At 36.8% G+C, this 25847-nt stretch overlaps 2 protein-coding genes across 2 annotated transcripts in view; one reads left to right on the top strand and one right to left on the bottom strand.

The window, feature by feature from the left end:
• Window positions 1-25847, top strand: part of LOC135208626 (eukaryotic translation elongation factor 1 epsilon-1-like) — a 35845-nt gene that overhangs the window by 7151 nt on the left and 2847 nt on the right. The window lies entirely within an intron of this gene.
• Window positions 7801-13943, bottom strand: LOC135208624 (eukaryotic translation elongation factor 1 epsilon-1-like). The gene is made up of 3 exons (XM_064241006.1): window positions 13766-13943; window positions 8217-8387; window positions 7801-8067 (listed from the first exon to the last, which is right to left on the bottom strand). The coding sequence occupies exons 1-3, from the start codon at window positions 13841-13843 to the stop codon at window positions 7816-7818; spliced, it is 501 nt and encodes a 166-aa protein (XP_064097076.1). The 5' UTR covers window positions 13844-13943; the 3' UTR covers window positions 7801-7815.

The raw sequence follows: 25847 nt of genomic DNA, 5'->3' as shown, positions 1-25847 counted from the left end.
GGAATGGATCTCATTCCATACCTGGCTGGTAAAACATTAGAAAAAAATAAAAACATTGCCTCAATTTGAGCTGACAACGCAAATTACCAAGAAAAACCAGATCTAAAAGGAGACCCTGACTCACTTCTACAGGGGACCCTACTTCCTTGTAAAGTGTCAAAGCTTATCTGAAGCTGTGTCAGTATCATCCTAGAACTACCAGAAAAGGATGTTGCAGTTCTTTTCTGAGGAGGAGGGAGCACTGATTGAAACTTAACGTCTACAGATTTCTTGTAAGCAAAAATGATAAGTTTTCTATACAATTGTAAGGCAGACCTGAACTTGGATCACAAGGTAATTGAAAGAGGCTCCAAAACTGGTCAGTACCCCATTCATCATAGCACCAGAATTATCCCTTGACAGAGGAAACATGATGTCTTCTTGTAGAAGATACAGTGTATGCTTACACATTAGTAGGATTCTGTCTGACATAAATACTGCTAAAAATTCTGTTAATTAGAGGAACATCCTCATTATAAATACTTTTACTACTTTCATTATAACACCCCCTCATTTTGGGACCTTACCTTGACGTGGTGTAGGGGGCTCTCGAACCTCAGGAATCTCTTCCCAGGTTCGAACCCAAGAGTCCCATATGACATTATATATTTTCGAGTAAACTTATGTGGACTTTTCCATTTTTTGCCAAAATTTTTAAAAGCAATAAATGAGAAAAACATATCATGGCTTAACGTGGAGTTAAATCCGAAGCTAAATAGTGAGAACCTGTGGTAGATCCATCATCTACCCGACAATGTTCGGACCTGTTTTTTCAGGCGGAACTATTCTGTGGATCTGGACCACGGATTCCGGGGGGCCAGGGGGGGCCTGGTTCTAGGAATATAACTCTCCTGGCATTCTATCCAGGTTTTGCCCATAATGTGATTAGGATGGGGATAATTGTATTAACATAATACTCTTAGTCCTAGCAAGCGGGTTTCTGCTTACACTTGGGCCATACTAATCATGTTATGCCATCCCCTTTTGGGTAGGGTAGGGATGCGGACATTTGGGAGTCCTTTCTCACTTGTGCCGTTTGGCAGAAGATTTAACTTCGCGAAGGCCAATGATATCTTTTCAAGAATTTTTTTTTTTTTTTTTTTTTTTTTGTGTAAAAACTCAAAATTTAATGAACTGTGAAATAAATGATTTGAGTACCCCTGGGCCCCATGATGGAAAAACTACGGCACAGTTGATGACCATTGGCACGTCACTCCCGAATTTCCTAGGTACTGCCACAAGTAGTGAAAGTACTAATAAAAGATACAAAGGAACACGCCCTGTTCCAAGTAAAGCAGCAGAGCCAGAAAACCAAATAGAGTGCATAAATAAAAAAGAAACAAACAAACAAAAATAAATTGGTAAACTCCGATATCGTAACAATGGAACCATATATGATGAACAATAATTCTGATTAGAGACAAATAATCCTCCCAACAATACAGAAAAATATAAAAATCATAATAGACAAGCAACATACATAAAACAAGGACCAAAAAGAAACAAAAATTACCGACTTAATCCCACATTGGTACATTTTTGATGACCTCTTTGGACCAGATAATTGGTCAAGTATTTCTAGTCCTCAAAGCTGACAACAACAAATCTCAGCAGCGATGCTAGAAAACAAATTACTTAACTATATCCAACACAAGACATGGAATGCAGACACATCAAGGACAATGAATGGCTTATCCAAGTAACCAATAAAAAGCAGTCCACTGCCTTTTTAAGTATAACAGAAATAAATAATATAAAGGTAATAATTACAAGCCACGAAACATTGAATTATGTTACAGGGTACAGTCATCCTACCCAATAGCGAGCAGGAGCTTCCTTCAAAACAACTATTGCTAGACTCCCTAAAATTGAGATATAACAATATCCACGATTTAGAAATATACTCTATTTCAAGTAGGAAAGATAAAAGTAAAATATCAACATTGCCAAATAAAATTTACAGGCCAAGACTTACCATTTAAAATAAAAAAATTCTTCTTGGACAAAATAGAGAAGTTCGTCCTTTTGTTCCTAAACCATTACAATGTACACAGTGCTCAAGGTATGGACACACTACAAAGATGCCGTAATAAAGCTATATGTGCAGTCTGTGCATCAGATGACCATACCACTAATTGGAACTGTAATCAATCAAAATGTATTAATTGTGGACTAGCCCATCCACGCAAAATCTAAGGAGTGTTCATTTTACCAATATAACACAGAACTTCAGCTGTTAATAAATAGGACAGGAATGTCAGTCATGGAAGGCCCAGACGTTGAGCTAAAAGTAAGAGGCGTTAACAATCCATCCAAAACCCCCACCTTTTCAAATGTGACTAAAAATCAAGACATCAAACAGCACAATGACAAACAAGATAGTATAAACAGGGAAACTGGATTTCATACCAATAATACTGAAACACAAAATAAAAGTGATATTAACAACCAATACCACCACTAACATAGATGATTCAGTTATCCATGGAAAAGAAACTTCCAATAGAAGAAGAATTAAATAATGATGATAATCGAACTGGCAAAAAAAAAGAAAAGAATTCTAGAAAGAACCCCACCTAAGGGAAGGAAAGTAAATATTGAAAATTACAATCAATCCAGAGAGACTCCAACTACACCAGGAGAACATTTTAAAAAATGATATTAAACCTAACCTCATCACAAGTGGAAATACACAATTACCCTCAATCTCATCAAACAGCCAACATCTGGACAGTAAAGATCACTCTTTACAAGTTCCATCAAATAATACTAATGAAAAATCATACCATTAAACCAAACCAAAATATAACTATCACCCCCCAACCATCCACAAGACCGAAATATCCCATTAACAACAACAAACAAATAACCCCTCAAACCAACAGTCCTTATCACTACAGAAAACGGAACAATAGAATTACAAAACCAGAAATTTCTAAAGCTAGACCAAAAAACTTCTGAACCAATAATTAACATTACCAAACATGCTTCATCTTGTGGTTGTAATGAATGCTTTGTAAGTACATATAACCAACTAACTACCAAGACAGAGGACACAGTACGAAATTGTATTGACAATTTTACCAAATTAAGGAGGTGCCCTTTAACACACCAACATGAGAACGAATTATGTTCTGAATCCTTAAAATACAAAAAGAAAAATTAAATTATAATCAAAAATAGACTTATTAATATTCAACTATGAAAAACAAACAACTGCAGAATCTAATAACCAACATACAAATACAACGATTAAAAACCACAAATAAATTCAAATGCATATAAACTACGAGATAAGTAAAATCAGCATCAATTTACAGAATTTAATCACCAATTCCTCCCAATAATGGAATATAAAATCATTCAATGGAATATAAATGGTCTCTTAACCCGACTACGTCTGGGTGAATTACAAAGAATCATACGAGACCACAACCCAATGTGCATATGTCTACAACATATAGGAAGGTAACCCTACAAATATCCAACACTATAAAATTGCCTGATTATTCACCAACTGACTGGTGGAAAATTAGGCACAGCCCATATACGTTCATAATAGCATTACATATGAACCTGTTGACATACCATCTATGCCATATCAAATAAATAACATCAATTAAACTGTATATGCCTGATAAAAGTAAAATTACTATTTGTAATTTATATAACCAACCAAATTTCAATGCAAATTTCAGTGATTTTTTCTGAACTTATTAGCAAAAGTATACAGGAACCACTACTTATAGTAGGAGATTTTAATGCACATAATCCATTATGGATATTAATAACCCCACTGACACATCCGGAATCAACATAGAGAATACTATAATGAAACACAACCTGTATTGTCTCAATGAAAGTGAAGTTCCAACATATTTTCAAATACACACCTAACCTTTTCTTCAATGACATTTCATTATGTTCAAATGATGTAGCGGAGAAATTTGAATGGAACGTCCTAGACGATTCATACACAAGTGACCATTTCCCAATCATTCTGAACTACTTAAGTAATGTCAAAATATTGCCACCTACAAGATATAATATCCAAAAAGCTAACTGGGATGAAATATTTCCTATACACACGAAACATACCACCATTCCCACATAATGAAGATCACAATACTACATGTGAATCCTTCTCAAACTTCATAATAAATGCTGCAGATAAAAGTATTCGCCAAAAACAAAAAACATTCCACAAAATCCCCTGTCCCATGGTGGATCCCCAACATTAACAACATTAAGTAAAATAAAATATATATTTGAGTCGCAATCTAAACAGACTCAAAACTCGCCTTAAATCACTCAACAAAATGCCCTATAGTATAAACATATTAAACAAAATAGTTATAACAAACATAACAATTAACCACATTAAACCACTATATAACAAATATACAGCCAAATTTAGAAAAACGGTAATAGCTGAAAAAATCGCATCATGGAAGGAATATGTCTCAAACATATCTTCAAACACATCCACAAGGATGTCTGGCAAAAGATAAGGAAAATCAATGGAAAACATATAAGACCTCCAAGAAGTGCAATACATTTAAATGGAAAAATATACCATGAATACTTATGAAATATCAAACATAATTGGGAAACATTTTGAAAACATCAGTTGCTTACTCCAGCCTAGATACACATTTTCCAAAGTATCAGAAAACAAAAAGAAAATATAATACTCAATTTTGAAAACTCTTGAAGACCTGGAATATAACTATATTTTTAACATGGATGAACTAGATAATGCCATCAACTCTTGTCATCCCTCTGCACCAGGATATGATAAAATATCATTTGAAATGATAGAAAAATTAGCTCCTATAGCTAAATCATATTATTAAAATTTTACAATAGTATCTGGCTAAAACGTGTCTTTCCTGATAAATGTAACATGCCATAATTATTCCAATAAACAAACCAGGAAAGGATGCAAGTAATCCATCCAATTATAGACCGTATCTCTAACAAGTTGCCTATGCAAAATCTTAGAAAAAATGGTTAATGCACGATTAACGTATGTAATAACCAAAGAATCCATTTTAACACCAACACAATCTGGTTCAATAGCTGGCAGATCAACCCTAGATCCCTTAACACATTTAGAAGATCATATCAAAAAAGGCTTTGAACAAAAGAAATTAACAGTAGCTATATTTTTTTGATATAGAAAAAGCATACGATACAACATGGAAACATAACATCATGCAAAAACTCCACTCCAAGGGACTAAGAGGCCACTTACCAATATTATTAAGAACTTCTTTAACAAACAGAACTTTTCAGTAAGAGTAGAAAATTCCTACTCAGTACCTATAAACTGGAAGAAGGAATCCCTCAAGGTAGTGTCTTGAGCTGTACATTGTTTGCTTTAGCAATCAATGACATTACTATAAATTTACCAAGTGGTGTAAAAAACAGTTTATATGTTGATGACTTTGTCATTTACTATACGAGTAGTAATCTGAGACATGCTCAGAGAGTTCTCAGTACTGCCATTTCAAATATATGTAGTTGGGCAAATTCAGTTGGATTTAATTTTCAACTGATAAAACAAAAGCAATCGTCTTCTACAAAGACAAAAGGTGGATGAAGAACCAAAACAATCAAAACTGCATCTTTATAGCACTGAAATACAATTTTGTACAAAAATCAAGTATCTAGGAGTAATATTTGATCAACATTTAAATTGGAAAGAGCACATCAAATACATTAAAGCCAAGGGCATCAAAGCCCTTGCCATATTAAAAAAGTTATCAAACACACAAATTGGGGAGCAAAGCGAGACATTTTATTAATGATATATAAGGCAACAGTCTTATCCATAATAGATTACTGCTGTCCAATATATTCATCCGCCTCAGAATCTGCATTAAAATCTCTCGATGCAGTGCACCATGAAGGCGTGCGATTGTGCACAGGAGCTTTCCGATCGTCCCCAACAAACTCACTTTTGGTGGAGGCAGGTATTTTGCCCTTAAAACATCACCGTAATTTAATAACAATACAAAGAGGTCTTTCAATGCAAGCGGGATCGTCTCCTGCAACTTACTGCTTACCAAACTGTAATCAAGTAACAGCAGTTAAATAGTACTAGCTCTTTCCCAAAAAGAGCTAGATACATAATGAACATACATAATATGAATCCAATTTTTCACCCACCAATGGAATTGCCACCACCATGGATTTTAAATAGAGTAAAGATATGTACCTCTCCCTGTCTTACCTACTCAAAAAACAAATGACAAGTACGGAAATGTACCGCCAACATGCTTTGGAGCACATTAGAAGAAAAGGCGACAAATTTATGATATATACAGACGGCTCCAAAAATAATGTTGGAGTAGGAGCATCTGCATATTCGAAAAAAAAAATATGTTAAGTAAAAAAAGCCTACCTTCAATATCATCAGTATTTATTTACTGCTGAAGTCACAGCCATACAGATGGCTCTAGATATGATATCTGAGGCAAAAGCAAGTGTGTCTGTAATTTTCAGTGACTCACGTAGCGCTATAGATGCAATAGGACAGTATAAATCAGGAAACCAAATAGTACAGGAAATTCAAATAAAAATTCATCAACTCCTCCAATCAGGAATATCAATGGAAATATGTTGGATCCCAGCACACGTGGGAATAAAAGGAAATGAATATGCAGACTCTGCTGCCAAATTAGCCTGCACTATCCCTCCAACAATTTCATATGCCCCAGTGTCAGACTGGGTAAAATCAGTTAAAACATTAATTTACCAGGATTGGAAAGAAGAATGGGCCTCGGTGCCAACAACAAACAAACTTAAAAATATAAAAACTGAAGTCTATGCATGGAGGACATCCTCACAGGAGGAAAGAGCAAAAGAGGTGATCCTAGCAAGGCACGTATAGGACACACAAGATTCTCACATGGTCACTTGATGTCAACACCACATGCTGACCCAGTGAAATGTAACAGATGTCAAACACCCATGACAGTACAGCATTTGCTTGTTGAGTGCCCAAATTGGACCCAGCAAAGATCTATTTATCTGCGGAGTTCAGAAATGAAAAATATTCTTGCGGAAAGCAGGGATTTTTCAATTAATAAAATCATAAAATTTTTTAAATAAAACGGGTTTTTCAAATAAAGTCTAATTTTTTTTTTTTTTTTTTTTTTTTTTTTTTTTCTTTCTCTTCAGATTGATCCCTGAGAACCAGCCCGAGAAGAGTCTACTTGAGACTCAGAGGTCTGGAAAAACTAACACCTATTAATAATAATAATTCATTATAACAAAGCAAGAATATGCAACAGTATAAACATTCAGACTGAATTGTTTTCTATATTTAAAATACAAATTTATCAGAAGTCCATTCTAGTTATGAATACTTTTAATCATAGGCTACCAAGAAGAAAATAAGAATGTTAAAACTCAAATACGTGCATATACTGTATTGAAATATTTACTATATGCGTACTGTACATATATCTGTGCATCTCTTTAAATATGAGTTGAATCATGATTATCAAAGAATTACAATGCCATTAATACATTACATACACTCAATTTTACTAGAAATGCACAATTTGGCCAATGCTCAACTGATCCATGAGAAGAAAACTGCAGCAATAAAAACACAAGCATGGGATTATTTTTCGGTAATTTTTGTAGGGAAATGAGGTAAAAATTTTAATGAAATCACAGCCTAATTACTTCACCGATCAACTCAAACCCAATCTGTGATAGTGATATCAAATTCCTTTTGGTTATTTGAAAGATGCATATCAATTACAAATATACACGGAACGTGAAACACCACTTTCCAATACATTTCAAGTATACTTTCCAATACCTTTCAAGTATACATGAAAGAATACAATATAGTATACTGAAACTTACCTTTTGTTGATAGGTCCATTTTGCAACAAATGGATAAAGAATCAAGAACATGATAATATCTGCAGCAGTGACCATATGACCGCAAAGATAAGTTCTTGTTAGTAACTCCTTGTCAATATAATGTAGATTACTGTTTAATTCCTGAAAAAAAAAGATAAAAAAAAAAAAGATTTGGTTAGCAAAACCTAAATCTGGATTTACAATAACTTTGCTCACAAAGTTTTAAAACAAACCAAAACAATTATTCAAACGTTAAAATACACAACTAAAATTTGGAGAGCAGCACTTACTTCATAAGTTGAACAGTGGAATAAATCTGTTGCACACTGTGTCAGCCAGTCATGAGTTAGACATCTCTGCAGCACTGTGGAACCTTCTAAAGACTGCTTTTGTAATCGTATCAGATTCAAAACTCCACACACAAACCCAGAAAACTTTTTTCCTCCAACCTCTACAACAACCTGAAGAGAATAGAATTGTCATAAAGCATTCTACAGTTGCCAAAGTTTCCATTATTTTTTTAAAACTTTATAATACGTACAGTAAAACAGGCATGTCATGTTTAGAGCTGGGGAAAAATTCTGATTTCTCATTGGTCTGAAATGCATGGCTTAAAAAGTGAAACAGCCTAAACTGTCATATACCTAATGTTACCTGTAATGGGTTAAACTACTAAAATGAGTCTAGCATTTGCAACTGAAAATTGGAAATAGGCTAAATGTCAGAATCAATAATCTCTTAGCCTAAGCTAGAAAAAGCTAGCCCAAAAGAAACAACATAACCACTAAGTATATATACGTATATAGGGGGGAACACCTCAATGGATCCATCGTCATCGCATGGATCAGCCTTATTCACTCTATATTTAATTGGTGAAACAAGAATATAATTACATCTGTAAGAATACCATTAAAAAAATTGAAGTTTCGTCAACATAATGCGATTTATGAAAGCGCCATACGAACTAAAATAAGCATGCGAGGTCTTCGTAAAACATGTTTTCAAGGCAGTTTTGAAATCCAATATGGCAGCAACTGCCTGAGGTGCTGCTCATAAGCTCTGCAGATCCAACATCTTTCCCAGCCTCCCAGCAATCATTTGAACAATGTTAGCTAATATATGTAACATTTATTGATCTTACTCAAGATTGCAGTTGTAATCAGTACAATAAAACATTTTGTTGCCTATATTAGTGAAAGTATGAAACTATTTATTCCCAGGGTCATGGTTTTATCCTTACTGCCATCATAACTGAAACTCCACAGTGCTTATTTGATTGTAATTATACATGTTTTGGTATTAATTCACTCCAAATTGCACTTGAACTATGTTGCGGTTCTTGGTTCCTAAGCGCTCACCCCACAAACACAGTTGCAGGCAGCACACGAGTACACGGTTTATGAGGTGCAAAGCTTTATTCCCTTAATTGTTTACTTTACTCATTATTTAGTTTAACTTTCTTTGTTACTTCAAAATGTTTATTTAATTTTATGTCTATTATCCATTTTTCGCAACCAAATTAACCCCAAAAATTACAGATATTTCTAAAGTATATACGAGCAGATGGCAAAATGACTCATTGTTGCCAATCTAGTGGAGCTTCACACATACGCCGATGCATTTACAAACTGTTTCCATGAATTCTAGTTGTCATAGTAATGCAATAATGATAAAATTTCTCTAATATGTATATATACTACAAATAGATATGCTAATTTCACTTATTCTCCGGTTTTGTGTAAGTCTTATACCCAGTTTGGAAGGTAAACACAAACTAATTGGCAGCTCTCATAAACAATAGAAGAGTGCGAAGAACGCCTTAGGTACTGTTCACAGCAAAACTGTTGATATTTGAGTCAGGAATCTAGTTACTTTTTCAACAACGAATATTTTCAAATTAATAATCATGAATATGTAAAAAATTTGGAGCTTTTGAAGAATAGCAGTCCCATACAATCCTTTTGAAGAATAGGGGTCCCAGTTTGGGCCTTTTGAAGAATAAGGGTCCCTTTGGGCCTTTTGAAGAATAGAGGTCCCAGTTGGACCCTATGAATATAACACTGAAAATGAATAAACTATTATGAAAGTACTTTATTTTGTAAGTATAAAAATTACAAAAAGTATGTCAAATTAAAAGCATCCAATTTATTATAAATAAAATCAAATCAGTTGAAATTAATTGCACACATATTGTTTTGAAATTTCAGAACAAAAAGAATGTTTGGGTTTATGTGAGAAGCAAGACTCGTCCACTTGCACTGTAATACCTGGCCCACCTAGTTGAACTGGGTTAGTTTCAAAATGCTTAGTGCATACTTCACGAAAGAAACTATATAAATCAACCGTAGTTTTCAGTGAGATGTTTAATAACCGAGATGCACTCATTTCTCCAATTTCATCACACCAATAAAAAAATGGCTTCAACCCTCGCATTTTTAAGGAAGTGTCATTTAGAATGAAAAATCGAATTATTTTTTTCTGATTGATGTCTTATGTTTGTACTTTGCACAGTCCTTATTTTGGCACTTCCAAATATGTTTATCAAGATTTGAAGCACATTTCGTCCAATTCATTACAAAGTTGCAGCAGCTGCATCTCATTTCACGAGAAATAAGTTTATTCTTCATCCATGTAATCACTGGAATTGTGTCTTTGATTACTAATGGTTTAATTTGACGTTCAAAAAAGCTGCGATCCATGTCTGCTTAGGGTTTGCTCAATACTGAAATACTTGATAATAGAGTGTGAAGAAAAAAAATACAGATTTTTAAAGGCCTCTTTGGTACTGACAATCAAACAAGCAGTTGTTTGCTTATCTTTAGGTTTGTTCACCACTGACAACCAATCCATTTGTTACTTGTTTTCCTCGGCGGTTGTTCTCCACTAAATACCTTTATAACAATACTGACCCCAGTTTTATCCCTTTGAAGAATAGAGGTCCCAGGTTCGTATGGGACTGCTATTCTTCAAAAGCTCCAAAACTTTATGCAATTCATGACCTTATACTGCCGTTTAACTATTTATTTAAATAATTATCTAGTGCACGCTTCTTCTTCTACCAAAAATCGCAGTTCCGTTGGATAAGCCGTGGTTGGAAGTCATTGTTTATGTTTTGTGAAGAAAGTGCCCAAGCGTCTATGGGTACAGGCGGTGTGCGGTTATAGCACATGGAATGGTAAGTTTAGGGTAGTTTACGGTTTAGTTGCCCGGGCCGCGTAACACCATTTCGCCCGGTCCGTAATCACTCCGCCAAGGTAAGTAGTTCTCACAGCCGACCCAACCCGAACATGCGGCGACTTGTAAGCCAAAACAAACGGCAGCCATCCTGTTTGTATTAGTCCGCCGATTCCCTAGCAGACAACACCCGTGGCCAAATAAACTGTAGGAACTCTGTTATTTATAAGAATCCCACCAATTCTCGATTTTATGCTAGACCTCTTTTATTAATTTCTACCACCCATACGGACATGAAAGCTACTGCTCATTACCAACCACACGTTCCCCTTGCCCAACTAATCTGTAGGAGCTACATTTTTTATTTTTTGTACATTCTATGATATTCATTTTCAATTTTTGTATGATTCCCACCAATATTTATTTTATGAATCCTACCAATGCCTATTTATATGCTAGCCCTAATTGTATATATTTAATGAAAACCGGCCTACTATGTACTATTGTGTTAAAAAACGTCATCTAACTGAAGTTGATTGTCCATTTAAAGCCTTTTTAGATTTAATTAAACGTGCATATCCTTTAACTAAAGTAGGTTCAACACCCGCCAAAATGAGGTGCAAAGTCGCTGAAACCAAACAATCACAAGACGTTGCTGTACTAACGGATTCGTCATCTGCACTCGAGCCTCGTCCACAAATTCCAGTTGTTCAGTTACCATGAAAAACAACCGTCCCGCCCAGAAAGAAAAAAAAATCCTGTACCCGAAGATTTTCTATATTAAGTTCCATATATATATATATATATATTTTTTTTTTGGGGGGGGGGGGGGGGGGGAGGGGGGCGGGGGGGGGGAGACAGGCCAATCATTTGACAACTCGCAATATCTCCAAGGTAAGCTTATCAATGTAAATGCACTTTATGTTCAGTGTATTTATCGCTAAGCGGAAGTCAGGGCTGCTCAACACATCCGAACATTCATGCTCGCTAGCAGTCCACGTGTTCGAACAAAGAACGTGGCCTTAACTTTAACCAATGTATTCTCGGAAATATTAACTTTGTTTATATATCAGTAAGGAGTTACGGGTGCCAGTCATCTGTACGGACAAGTTTTATTGGTTAGGTATCAATACCTAACTGTTAACATACTACACAGGGGGGACCAGGGGGCAAAGCCCCCCGGCCAGGTAAGGACATGCAGCCTAAGTTTGGTTAGGTTGGTTCCTTTGGTTAGGTAGCGATCACTGTTAACATACTATACTGGGGGGTCCGGTCAGGTAAGGGCACGCTGCCTAAGTTTGGTTAGGTTGGTTCGTTTGGTTACGATCACTTCAGTTAGCCAGGTACCGCATTTCATGCATGAACGTTCTATTAGGCTAATAGCTCATATGTTCGGTCTACGAATGTTGAGTAGGGGGACAGTTTAGTAACCTAGGCCACACATCACATGAACCGATTAACTAGTAGACGATAACCTTGGCCAACTAAACTGAGTAGGGGGGACAGTTTAGTTAGCCTAACCGAACGCGGAACGAATGTAGGGTAGGGGGACAGTTTCATTACCTAGGCTACTCATCTCATGAACCAACCAACTAGTAGGTGTTAAACGTGGCCAACTAAACTGAGTATGGGGAACAGTTTGGTTAGCCTAACACAACGGGGAACGGATGTAGAGGGAGCTCCTACAGTTTAGTTGGCCACGGGTTTCGTATGCTAGGGTTTCGTGGTTTTCCGAGTTCATTGTCGTCGTCTGTGTCTTCCCTCACCCAAAAAAACCCCGGTTTCCCAATAGGTCCCCCCTTACCATTTTCATTAACTTTTAACCAAAACTCGTGTGTTCTCCCCCCACCCAAAAACCCCGCTTCCCAAAAGGGTCCCCCATTACCGTTTTTTTAGGTTTTTGGGTTTTCTAACACTACACATGTTCTCAAAACTTGCGCCAAAACAAACCGCCGCCATCTCGTTTGTATTACTCCGCCGATTCCCCAGCAGACGAAACCCGTGGGTAACTGAACTGTAGCCACTCCGAAGTTTATTGCCACAAGCGACTCCGCAAACATCGAGATGGCATCAATCTTCTAAATATTCGGAGTTGTAAGTAATAATTTCGAAAGCATTATGGAGGTATGTGTGCACTGCGTAGAGCCAGACTTTCATTACCTCTGTTTAATATTTAAATATAACCTTAATTGCTAACTTTGGAGAAAATACTTACCTATACTTCGAAAGGAGAGTAGAGGTCTCGAGCTCCTGCTCTCATCACCAACAACTCGTGACTGATGCCCATCTCCGGTGTCAGCACGTGTTAAAGTACTTTTTCAGAGGGTGGCTTCACACGCGGTGGAGACTGGATCCGCTAGTCGAGTCGGTTGTTCCCCCTAGTATTAGATACCTATCCCAAATTCATTATCGGACTGAAATAACGCTTACCATCTGGTTTTAGTCAGGTTAGCATCAGTGGGCTATCCTAAAACACTGTATGGCCTAACTTTCGTGAAGACTGGTGATAGCTTACTACTAGATAGGTAAGCCCATGTGTTGAGATAGAGTGGATTGATTGATTGATTGTGAGTTACTATCTGGCGTAACAACTACCAGGGTCACCGACGCCGAAGATAGAGTGGAATGAAAGAAGTTACATAAGGTCCTAGTAAAGGCTATTTACCCCATTCTTCTCCGAAGCCACTTTAACTTTTCCAGCACCAAGGTATTTCGCGAAATCTGACACAATCTTTTTTTCCATTGTAGCTCTATCGTATGAAGAAATACGGGAGTAAGGGGGTGACTTTGTTTCCGTCAGACACTAAAATGGCAAAGGCATACCATTAACAGTTGTAGTTGCAGCACCGTCCCTATACAACGGCTCCATGTATAATTAACTGGTACCTGTGCAGTGTCCTTTTGCTTTACCACTGTTCAAAATTACTGGTTGTTATCTAACTTTGTTATATGTTCCTTTACGTTTTGCAGTATAAGAACAAACAAATCACCATTTATCCTTAAAATCTTCTGCCCTTATCCAACTCCCTTATGAAAATTATAGCTCTAGTACTTTATTTAATGTTCATTTCTGAAACTTAACGTGTTACCACTTTACTTATGTTGAAAAATACCGTACCACTACTTTACTTTCAGAAAATAAGTGACCTCCCAGGTAGCCCACCGTCTATTTAAGTACTGTTGTGTTTCCAGCTTTAACAATCAGTGCTTCCCTAACATATTTTTTAACTATTAACTTTTATTACTTAGAAGCCTACACTTCAATTTTGTTTCCTTATAGCTAGAGTTCATTGTGAACTTCTTTTGCCAAACCAATCAACCTCACTCCGAGGATTTATTTTTATGAATGAAATTCAGATATATGCGACTATGATGTATGCGATAGCTATACTGACGAAATGCTTTATACCTAATACTTTGTTTGTTTACAAATCTGTGTTGAGAGAGATTGATGAAAAAAAGAAACACGGAACCAGAGGAAAGTTAACCAAATAGTAGTTCCATTTGGAGGCAAGCGAGGACAAGGAGCCGTTACAAAGATATTGGCAACTTTCCTGTTATAGTTTTACAAGAGTACTGACGAAAAGCAAGCTGCTGCAATTTATAAGAGAAAAGATAACAATATATGAAAAGAAAATAACAGAAGAAATAAAAGAAACAAAAACAAAGAGCTCTGGGAAAATATTGGTAAGTTAAGAAATAAGCAAAAAGCCAAAAAAGAAACACTAATACACTTATATAAATTGAACGGATGGGAAGGCTAAGCTAAATGAGGCTGAAACAAAGGAAGAATTAGTGAATTATTGGAGAACCATTTTACAGCAAACACGAAAATAATATAAAGGAAATCTGGAACGAAGAGAAAAGGATGGAATATGAAAATGAATTGGCAGCAGAAGATGACATCATAAAGAATTGGAGACTATAGATTCCCAGAAGTACTAAGAGAACACATGGGACCTAGTGATGGAATGCAAAAGGAAGATAATCCCAATGCAAGAGCCTGTGATAACCAAGGAAAAATAGTCATAGCTTGTCTAAGTAAGCTCCAAAGCTAAAAAAGCTGCAGGCCCAGATGGAATCAAACCAGAGCTTTACAAAGCTTTAATGAAGAGCAAAACATGTATAGAAGTACTAGTTAGGTGTTACAACAAAGAACTAGAAATCAAAGAAAAAAGCCTGAATCTTGGAAGAAATCTAGAACAAAAATGATAGAAAAGAAAAGGAAACCAAGGGCTAAGGATTTAAGGCCTATAGCTTATTAAATATATCATACAAAGTATTCATGATGCTGATAAAAGACGAAATAGAAGCACACCTCAGACTGAATGAACAAGATCACGAATGCCAAGCAGGATTTACAGGAGGGAGTAGGATAGAAGATAACATTCTTACACTACAATATGGTGTAGAAGAGAGCTACAGGAATAGAAAACCATTAATAGTAATAGCTATCGATTACAGTAAAGCATTTGACTCGTAAAACGAGAAGTCATGATTGAAGTTATGAAACAGTTCAAAATACATCCAAAAATCTAGAGGCAGTAGTTAACATATAATGAAGGGGATTAGCACAATAATAGACCTAGGGGAGGGAGTAGAAACAGGAAATGGGAATTACAAGTGGGATTAGGCAAGGTTGCACAGGCTCTACTTCACTTTTCAAACTAATGACATATTTAATAATTAAGAAAATGGAGGAGGAAGGGACAGGATTTGAAAATGAACTAGTAAAGATAGGGACACTTTTCTTCGCCGACGATGGATTAGTTCTAGCAAGTAATATAGAAGACGCAAGAATAAACATAAAGATTTTAATATGATATAGGGAACAAATGTGGGCTAGAAATAAAATAAAGAGAAAAAGAAAAACAGCATCATTATTTTCAACATGAAAGATAAACCAGAAGAGATAGAGAACATAAAGGTGAGGGACGACATTACATATTTAGGAATAAAGATAAATGACTCTAGAAATCTGTTTAGCTACAGAAAAAGAAATGTTGAATAAAGCACAGAAGTTAGCCAACCTAACCTACTCCGTAATAGAAAAAGCTGCAACAAAGTTCTAATAGGGAAAACATTCTGGAAAAAACATAGCTCTACCATCAATCTTATACGGAACCAATGTGGTTAATCTAACAGACGCAGAAATAGAAAAAATTACAAAGAATAGAGAATGGGGTATATAGGAAAATATTAGGGCATGTAGAAGTACAGTAGTAGCCACATTAAGGGGGGAGATAGGAGCTTCTTCAATGAAAAGTAGAATTATGAATGGGAAGATAAGCTATGTAAATAATACTTTAAATGGACGGAAAGAGATACTGAAGAAATTAATTACAGATATGCAAGAAAAGGAAAGAAAATGGTGGAAAAACTGTGGAAAAGTACATGCATGAAGTTAAAATAAATTTAAGAAAATTAGAAGGAATGTCCAGAACAGAAATAAAGGACAAAGCCAGAATATGGGACACAGAGAGGTGGAAAGAAGAGTTGGAAAATAAAGTGACTGTGAACATATATAAAACGTGGAAAAGAGAAATAAAAGACGAAGAAATTTATGACAACTCTATGGGTTCAGTCCTTCTCTTCAAAGCCAGAACCAACTCTCTTAATTTAAATATAGCAAAAGGCACCAGAAGGAGAACACCTGTTGTCCTTTTTGCAATGATGCAGTAGAAGACATATTTCATTTCCTTTTTATTATTGTGATACATATATAGAGGAACGGGTTTAAAGCAATAAGAGCTACAACAACCCTATGAAGAGAAGAAAGTGACGTAGTGGGAAAATTTCTATTTTTCAGGTAACAACGAAATAAGAAAAGAAACCATATACTTGATGTGGAAAAAAAGAGAGAAAAAAAGGAAAAGAGCTAAACAAATAAACAAACAAAAACAAAAAATACCCAAGACTAAGAGGCGCCGTTGCAAAGGCATTGCCTCGACCCATAACTACTACTACTACATTTACTACTGTCTTAGTTAGGGAATTGGTACTTAGAAGGGCAACGTTACTTGTGCGATTTATAGTTATCGTCCATTTTACCATGAGATTAGCACTCGCAGCCTTGGCTAGTTTTAGAAAGACGTATCCTGGACATATGTACAGAGGGTAAGGTAAGTTACTTTAAGTTTGTTGGTTGTATAGCTATTCTCCGGTAACCACTGGCGTAGGCTGAAAGTGTCCACTGTGTCAAGTGAAATTGAGACGTAGCCTTAAATAGCGTAGCCTTCGAGGGGGAAAGGAATAGGTATAGTAGTACTACTAGCTATAACCTACCTAGGAACATCCCCAATGTGAACGGAAAGAAAGAGTGGTTACCTATAGACCTGCCAACTATACTAGCCTAAGCTTAGTGAGAGGGGATCGAATGCATAGGTACTAGGACCTAGTAGTAAGGGACAATGGCTACTTTAGGCCTCGTAGGCATTTTAAATGGAATACCTAGGCTACCTATTTGGTTAGAGTTGCTGTTTAGTATTTTGCGGACTTTCTTGTCCTCCTTCCCCCTTGCTTTTCAGTCTCTGTGGTAAAGGACTTTCCCTTTCCCAGTCTTTCAACAAGAGGCTATGGGGTTGTTTACACTTTACCGGGCCAGTTACTCCCTACTTTGTTTGTTGTTGTTTTGGTATCGTGACACCCAAATCCATCCGCCACGGTAAGTAGCCTTACTGTAACCCCTGTGGTTAGTGCGCGCAGCACAACATTACCTCTTGCCAGAACATGCAGTGCCTGCCAAGAATCTTTAAATATGCGGATAAGGCGCGAAGCGCCGTTCCGCCACGGCCTTACTGACAGCACACATAAATCGATCGTCGCGGATATGTAGTAGCTCCCTACTTTGTTTGTTGTTGTTTTGGTATCGCCGCCATATTGGTTTTGGTGTTCTTCCGCCGATTTCGTCGGCGGTCGAGTGGGCCCGCCATCTGTAAGTGCTCCGCCAGCGTTTTTGGTATAGCCTTAATATCAGCTGTGTTGGCATTCAGAGGACTGGAGTAGCTTTTCATTTCGAACTGGATATTGGTACAGCAGCCATACCCCGATCTCGGTAGATATTGGTACGGTAGTTGAATTGCGCATGCGCAAGACCCTTGTTTACTGCTCACGCATATCCAAAGACTATATACTGAAGTATATACACATATAAGTGACAGCAAGAAAAAATGGTGACGGAACAGCATGAACCGCGAAAAAATAATACATTAGTTTTTCGCCGAAAAACAGATGTTTTCAGGCTGGAACGAGCTGAAAAGAAGTCATAGACATATATGAAGACTCAAACTTTAAAAAATTAGGGTATTCATGGTACGTATATACGTAGGTCACGAACAAAACGATCGATCGGCCCTGAAAAGAATTCCGAAGAGGAGATTCAAAGAGGATTATATATAAATATATACACTACCATCGTACCTTTGGTGACTTTCTCGGCCCTTTATTCTGCCCGACATCGGCAGTTGCAAGGGCCGTTATACACTTTACAATATTCTTTTAGTTCACTTCATTGGGTATATTGCAGCTGTCGGAGAAGACGATAGAATTTACCAGGTAGTGAAATGGCAAAGTTAAACCAAATTTCAGCATTATTCCATTAAAATCGGGATAGTGTTGTGTTTTTAGTACAAAAAAGCGGGACAAAATTCACAAAAGCTAAACAAAACAAAAAAAGGGGGGAGGGAAATTTTGCTAACTGAAAAAAGGGGGACAGATGTTCACAAGCGTGACTGTCTCACCTAAAAGCCGAACTCTGGTTTACATAATACAGTATGATTAGCAAACTGGTAAACGGATACAGCTAACTGCCGTATCTACAGCAAGTCAAGAGCGCAAATACGGCACCAATGACAGAATCTGCCGTACCCTCACCGCACTATATTATTTGTACGGCAGGAAGTCTGAAATTGACGCATGCGCAATTCACTGCCGTACCAATATCTACCACGATCGGGATACGGCTGCCGTACCTATATCCTGTGCATTTTCATTTTCATTCCTGAGTTTTTGGTGAAACTTGAATCATGGTTCCTGCCCCAAAGGTTTGAGACCTTCACAATTCCACCTCTGAGAGTTTGGCACTGGAAATCAATACAGTACCAGTATGAAGTAATGGCTCAAGTAAGACAGTGGTTTATTTTTTGTGCTATATATAATTTTTTTATTTTGAAAACTATTTCTGTTATTAGTATAAACACCCAAAGCTTACTGCTGAGTTTACACTTGTTTTGTTTAGAAATTTCAAGTTATGCTTCATTATAACAAATTACTGTATATTTATATTTAGCTGTCTCTTATAGCCTAATATAATACCTTGTTTCTTATTTTAGCAAACATCGCAAAAGGCCATATGCAACTGAGGAAGCTATAGCAGCTAGAATCAAATTTCTCAAGATGGAAGAACAAAATATGTTTTACTTGAGACATCCATATCTCACTTTGGTAAGTTTAATATGTTTTAAGTGACAAATGTAGATGATGTTGAGAGCAACACTGATGTTAGTAAACATTAGAAATTAATGTTGGTTACAGATGATCTGCACAACTTGGGGCAAGGTTTTATTTTTCATGGGATATACGTATATGTAAAGGTTTAGATTTTTGTTCTTGTATAATACGTATATCAATTTCAGCAGAAGCCATTCTTTTTTAGGATAAAGTTTTTGTTTTGTTACAGAATAGTACAGCAAAATACAAGAAATAAGTAGTTATTTATAGTACAGTTGTATCTAAGAGTTTTCAGGGGTTATCTGCACCAGTGTCCATTGAAAATTAGAAATTTAAGATTAACAAATCACCCCCTCCACCTCAAAAGTTCTAATATGGTACAGTGTATTGTTTTGCCACAGACCCTACCAATATTTAACACAGTTGATTATTAAAAATCTGTCAACTTTATGGCCTTATTGTAAATTATTTCATAAGTGGAGGTGAATCAGGATAGTCATCCACTTCATCAGTACAATTGTAAACCCCCACATTTGTGGATTCACAATTGGCGGGTTTTTCTACAGACTTTATGTACCCATTATTTGTGGAAAATTCGCCTATTCACGGTATATTTTTCACTGAGAAATATTCACAAATTACTGTGTTTTCATAAATTTTTTGTGACTAACTGCATTTTTTGTGATAAAACTATTAAAATACTCAAGTAGACCATTTTAAGAGGTTTTTTTGTTTTAACTCAAAATATGCAGTTAAGCATTTTTAGAGTGGCTTCAGTATTTGCAGAATTTAGCTATTCTGGTGTCTGGTACCCATCCCCAGTGAATACAGGTGGTTTAGTGTACAGTGGTACCTCAAGATACGAAATTAATCCGTTCCGAGGCGGCCTTCGTATCATGAGTTTTTCGTATCTTGAACCGCATTTTACATGTAAAATGGCTAATTTGTTCCATGCCCTCCTAAAACACCCCAGTAAATTTCATAATAAAGCTAAATTGACCTATAAACAATGAAATACTACAACAATGTTGACCATTCAATACCTAACTTAATACTTACTAGTAGTAACTAAATGTATGTACCTGTAAATAAAGTGTATTAGTGTACATGGTATGTACGTATGTAGTAAAATGTGGAAGCTTACCTTTCGAGTGAGGCTATCTCCGAAAGTGGCGACAGGCAGGACAAACGGCAAATATGTACACTTAACTTTACGAAACATAAAAAAATGTCGGGCAAAACATAACTAAACTTTACGAAACACATTAACAAAATTGTAACATTTAACTTTTACAAAAAACTTAAAATTAAAAATTTAAAAATTTTTAATTTTTATTTTATTTATTCTTCTTCACCACTTTCAACTTTCTGTTTTTTTCGTAGTATCACTTGGTTCTTCCTTTTTGCTTACTCCTACAAATGGCCTCTTTAAAAAATAACTATCTAAGGAAGATTGCTTCTGCCTGCTTTTGACAATGTTCCTGAAACGATTCAGGCAAACGTCATCGAACTGTGCAAGCATACGACCTGTGTAAGCCTTTTCGGGGTGTCTCTTTTCTTACGATTGATTGCACCTTATGAAAAGCAACTAGAGCATCCTTAATTTCTGCTGTTGTCACAGCGTCGTCATCGTCCTCCTCGCCGCTGCTAGAGAAACTCTTCTTGAATGACGTTATGTTGCACGGCCTCCAACTCCTTCAGGTCATCTATCGTAAGCTCCTCTTGGTGCTCCTTGAGAAGGCCATTGATGTCGTCCTCGTCAACAACCAGCCCCATGGACTTGCCGAGTGCAACGATCTCGTCAAGATCTGGTTGCGAAACAGTTTGAGGATCATCAACTGTTTCTGAATCTGCAGCACCAGCTTCGCCCACCGTCGAATCCCTCAAAGTTTCAGGAGGATACGGCATCAGGCTAGAGTTTCCTCCACGAAGAATTCAAGGTTCTCCTCGAAACCTCCTCCCAAGCTTGGTCGCTGAGTCGGATGCATATCAAAACATCGAAAATGCTCCTTCCAAAATTCACGCAAAGTGAGGTTTGTGGTATCGGTGATGTCGAAACATCTCTTGAAAAGATGTTTCGTATACAGCTTCTTGAAGTTAGATATCACTTGCTGGTCCATGGGCTGGAGGAGAGGGGTGTTGTTAGGCAGAAGATAAAGAACCTTGATAAACTAATACTCCGCTAGGATATCTTCCTCGAGGCCAGGAGGGTGAGCAGGGGCATTGTCCAACAACAGCAGACATTTCAGAGGGAGGCGCTTCTCTTCCAAGAATTTCTTCACTGTTGAGCCGAAACACAGATTTACCCACTCGGTGAACAAAAGTCTTGTTACCCAGGCTTTCGCATTAGCCCTCCACATCACAGGAAGCTTCTCCTTAAGCACTTTGTGGTCCTTGAAGGCTTGAGGAGTCTCCGAATGATACACAAGTAGGGGCTTCACCTTGCAATCCCCACTGGCGTTCGAACAAAGTGCAAGCGTAAGCCTGTCTTTCATAGGCTTATTCCCGGGTAGCTTCTTCTCTTCCTGCATGATGTACGTCCGACGAGGCATTTTTTTCCAAAAAAGGTCCAGTCTCATCACAGTTGAAGACTTGCCTTCTTTGAGAGTCATCTCGTCGAACGTCTTAATAAAGGCTTCGGCCACTTTCGTGTCCGAGCTGGCTGCCTCCACATGCCGCACCACCGAATGGATGCCAGTCCGTTTACAGAATTTTTTCGAACCACCCATGAGAAGCCTTGAACTCTGTTGACGTCGTGTCCCTTCTTCTCCGTCGTCTTCGGCCTGGGAATCAAATCGACGAAAATAGCGCTGGCCTTGTGGCAGATTGCCGTCTTCATCGTATCGCCAGCGATTTCTTTGTCTCTTGTTCCAGACAAAGAAGCAGCCTTTCCATTTCATCGTGCACATGGCTCCTCTTGCTGGACAAAATAGTCCGCCCTTGAAGGTGTAGCTGCTTTGATGACATCATCTGCTTAAGGATGGTGCCTATTGTTGACGGATTTCGGCCGTATTCCTTGGCAATCACACTCAATCGCGTACCAGCTTCATACTTTTTAATTATCTCCAACTTTGTCTCCAAAGAAAGCATCCTCTTCTTTCCTACTTCAACTTTCTTGGGACCCATGACTACGTATATACTGTACGTAATTAAGTTATGTAGTACGTATATGTATGAAGTAAAGTTCTCACACAACACGATACAGTAGTACTACAACGAAATCACTAACGAATTAACGTTAATAAACTAAATCGTATAGAACGAACGAATTCCACTTGCTTACGATACCGATGACGCCCTAACGTAGGTGCATCATGGGATCATGGGATAGATGCTGACCAATAGGTGAAGGAAGGCTCTTATGGCGGTGACTCTCAATCATGGAACCAATTGGCGAAGCGGAGGATAGGAGGATTGGTGGAGAGTCTACCTCAGTTGGCGGGGCGCGAGTTTTAAAATTGTTATCGGTGGTCCAGGCGAATCTTGGACTTTACAGCAACAACCTTTTGTATCTTGAAAAATTTTCGCATGTAGAGCCACAAAAATCTTCGTATTTGCTTTCGTATCTCGAGTTTTTCGTAAGTTGAGCCTTTCGTATCTCAAGGTACCACTGTACTTCCATAAGAAGAGCTACCTCTATGGTGGCAAGGCTGGATTTTGTACAGTAAAATACAAAAAATATGTATTCGCGGGGATGTGTACCAGACCCCCACGTGAATAGTTAGAACCCGCGAATGTTTGGAACCCCTATAAAAATGCTAAAAACAGCCTAGTATTTTGTTAGTTAAAACTCAGGAAAAACCCACTAAAAATGTTCATACATGGTTTTTTTAATAGTTTTATCACAAAAAGTGTATTTTATGATGAAATTCATTAAAAAAAACCAGGAATTTGTGGATATTTACCATAGAAAAATACCGCAAATGCGCGAATTTTCCGCGAATAATGCAGGGAAACGTTCCCGAGAGAAATCCGCGAATGTGTGAGTCCGCGAATCTGGAGAACGCGAATACGGGGGTTCCACTGTAGTTAAAGTACAATTGTACCCAAGATTTTTCAGGGTCTATGGGTACTAGTGTCCATTGAAAATTAGAAATCTGTGATTACAAAAAAAAAAAAAAAAAAAAAAAAAAATCCCCACAGTAAGGTACAGTGTATTGCTTGCCACAGACCCTACCAATATTTAATACAGACAGTTGATTTTAAATATGAAATAAATTAAAATAAGACTGTAAAGCTGATACATAAGTGGAGGTGAATCATTAGGATAGTCATCCGCTTCATCTGTACTTAAATGGATAAGAATAGCTACTTCAGTGGTGTCAAGTCTGGAAGCAGTGGGTGGGGTGGAATGAGAGGCCAGGATTTTGGGTTTGACCAGGAAATGCTTTGTGATGGCTGTATGACCTTTTTGCCTTTTAATGTCTTTAAATATTTATTTATTTACTGCAGTTGCTCTCTTTCATTTCCTCCACTTCGGAGGCATTTATCACAGATTGGCCAATACATGAAAGTATTATTTGTAAACTACTGATGTCATCATCATCTGGTATAACATTTGTTTTTGTCGACTTCACCAGTTATTTTTTTTTACCGATTTGTTTGTTTGTTTGTATGGTGTTTTTACGTTGCATGGATTTGGGGTGGTATCAGTTAAATCTTTAATTTACTAGGTGGTATCAGTACAAAACAAGTGTCAATCTTTTTTCTTGGCTTTAAACCTGGTGTTCAAATCTCTTTTTGGCTATAGATGACCCCTGGTGCATTTTTTATTTTCTAAGACAGAATTGATATATCGGCCTTGAAAGTCGGGTTTAGGAATACGTATAGTCTTCCGTATTTTTGTCTGATAATTTAATATTTAGGTGCTAGTTTTGTCCCGTGAATTTTATCTGGACAACATTCGGCATGTAGCCAATTATCGTTATTCTAAGTTTGATTTCATAAATCTTAAGGGAGAATAATGGTTCCTTGTATGTAGTTCAATGTGTCGGTTTTGTTACACTTCCATTGTCTCGATAGATTTTTTAATGTTTAGTAAAACTTGAGATTGTTGGTGTTTTTGTCATAGTTTTCAATCAACCACTCATTGGTTTGGTAGAGCAGCCAAAAAATTTTATTTCCTAAATTGGCTGAAGATGTGAATTCTTCTGTAAGATTTAAGTACTAATGCCAGTTATGAACTAGACGCTTTCAAAATGAGTGAGAACAGGATTCAGTTTAAAGACCTCTCATCCACCTTATGTATATTTTGTCTATTATCAGAAAGGGGGCCCTTTGGTTTGTTCATTTTGTGTTAACCATAGCTGTATTTTTTACCCTTCTAATTTTGTCATCTTTCTTCAAAATTATAAATATTGCTTTTTACCAGATAATAGCTGACCCAGATCCACCTAAACATACTCTTGTGTCTTAAGATTTGTTAGTCATATGAAATTGAACCCATTACGTATTACATACTGTTGTTTAGGGGAGGTTGTCTTGAGGATATTTCCAAAAAACAATCTCCATTTCATCTTTTTGTTATCCATATAATTATGGAACTTGTGTATTTCATTTATAATATTTCTTATGCACTCATTGCCATTCATTTGACACTTAATATTCTCATAGCTTTATTCTATTGTTGACTAAATATTTTAGAGTAAATAGTACTTTTATTGTAAAAATAATGATTCATGTAATAGCAACGCAGATCATGTTAAGACTTTTCCATAATTTTGCTTTCTGTGGTAGTTTTAGTCTCTGGTTCTGAGTCTTATATAAGAGCTGCTTATCTTTAAGTTTTCGTTTTTTTCAAGTTTCACTAAATTTCAACTAAAAGCAATCTTGTACTGGGTATCATTTTTCCTAAATATTTTGAAGATTCAGGCTCGGTAATCCTCCTCCTGATGTCATTTCATCCTTTTGTGCATACTCCTTTCATTCATTACTTCTGGTTATCTTAGGTTTATTTTGAGTCTATCTCTAGATTGTGATGCATTCTATTAAGAAAACTGTAAATTATGTGATGTTTTGCTGATTAAAACAGTAGACTTTAATTATCCATAAATTTTGTTATTTTAACTGTTTTGTTTTTAAAATTAACACATATGCTGGTTGAGCTTAGGCAGTCACATAAAATATGCACAGGCTGGTTATTCCATTAAGTCTGCTATTAGTATACATGAAGGAATGTAAAGAGACTTAACAAAGATGCTGTTTAGGACCATGTAGACAGGGTAGTCATGGTTTTGTGATTCATTGTGTCTCTCATCTGTTAAGCCTGTGGTTTTTATAAATTATGATTTGGAAGATTG

Source organism: Macrobrachium nipponense, chromosome 35, assembly GCF_015104395.2.
Source record: "Macrobrachium nipponense isolate FS-2020 chromosome 35, ASM1510439v2, whole genome shotgun sequence".
NCBI classification, from domain to species: domain Eukaryota; kingdom Metazoa; phylum Arthropoda; class Malacostraca; order Decapoda; family Palaemonidae; genus Macrobrachium; species Macrobrachium nipponense.
Note: the sequence above shows the minus strand (reverse complement) of the source record. Positions and strands in the feature narration are given on the sequence as shown.

Bases quoted from the DNA above. Each gene is read 5' to 3' on its own strand.
- LOC135208624 (XM_064241006.1), bottom strand. From the start codon at position 13,843: ATGGAAAAAAAGATTGTGTCAGATTTCGCGAAATACCTTGGTGCTGGA. The intron at 8,388-13,765 runs GTAAATAGCCTT...TATTCTCTTCAG, and splicing joins TGGCTTCGGAGAAGAATGGG to GTTGTTGTAGAGGTTGGAGG. The intron at 8,068-8,216 runs GTAAGTGCTGCT...TTTTTTTTTCAG, and splicing joins TCCACTGTTCAACTTATGAA to GAATTAAACAGTAATCTACA.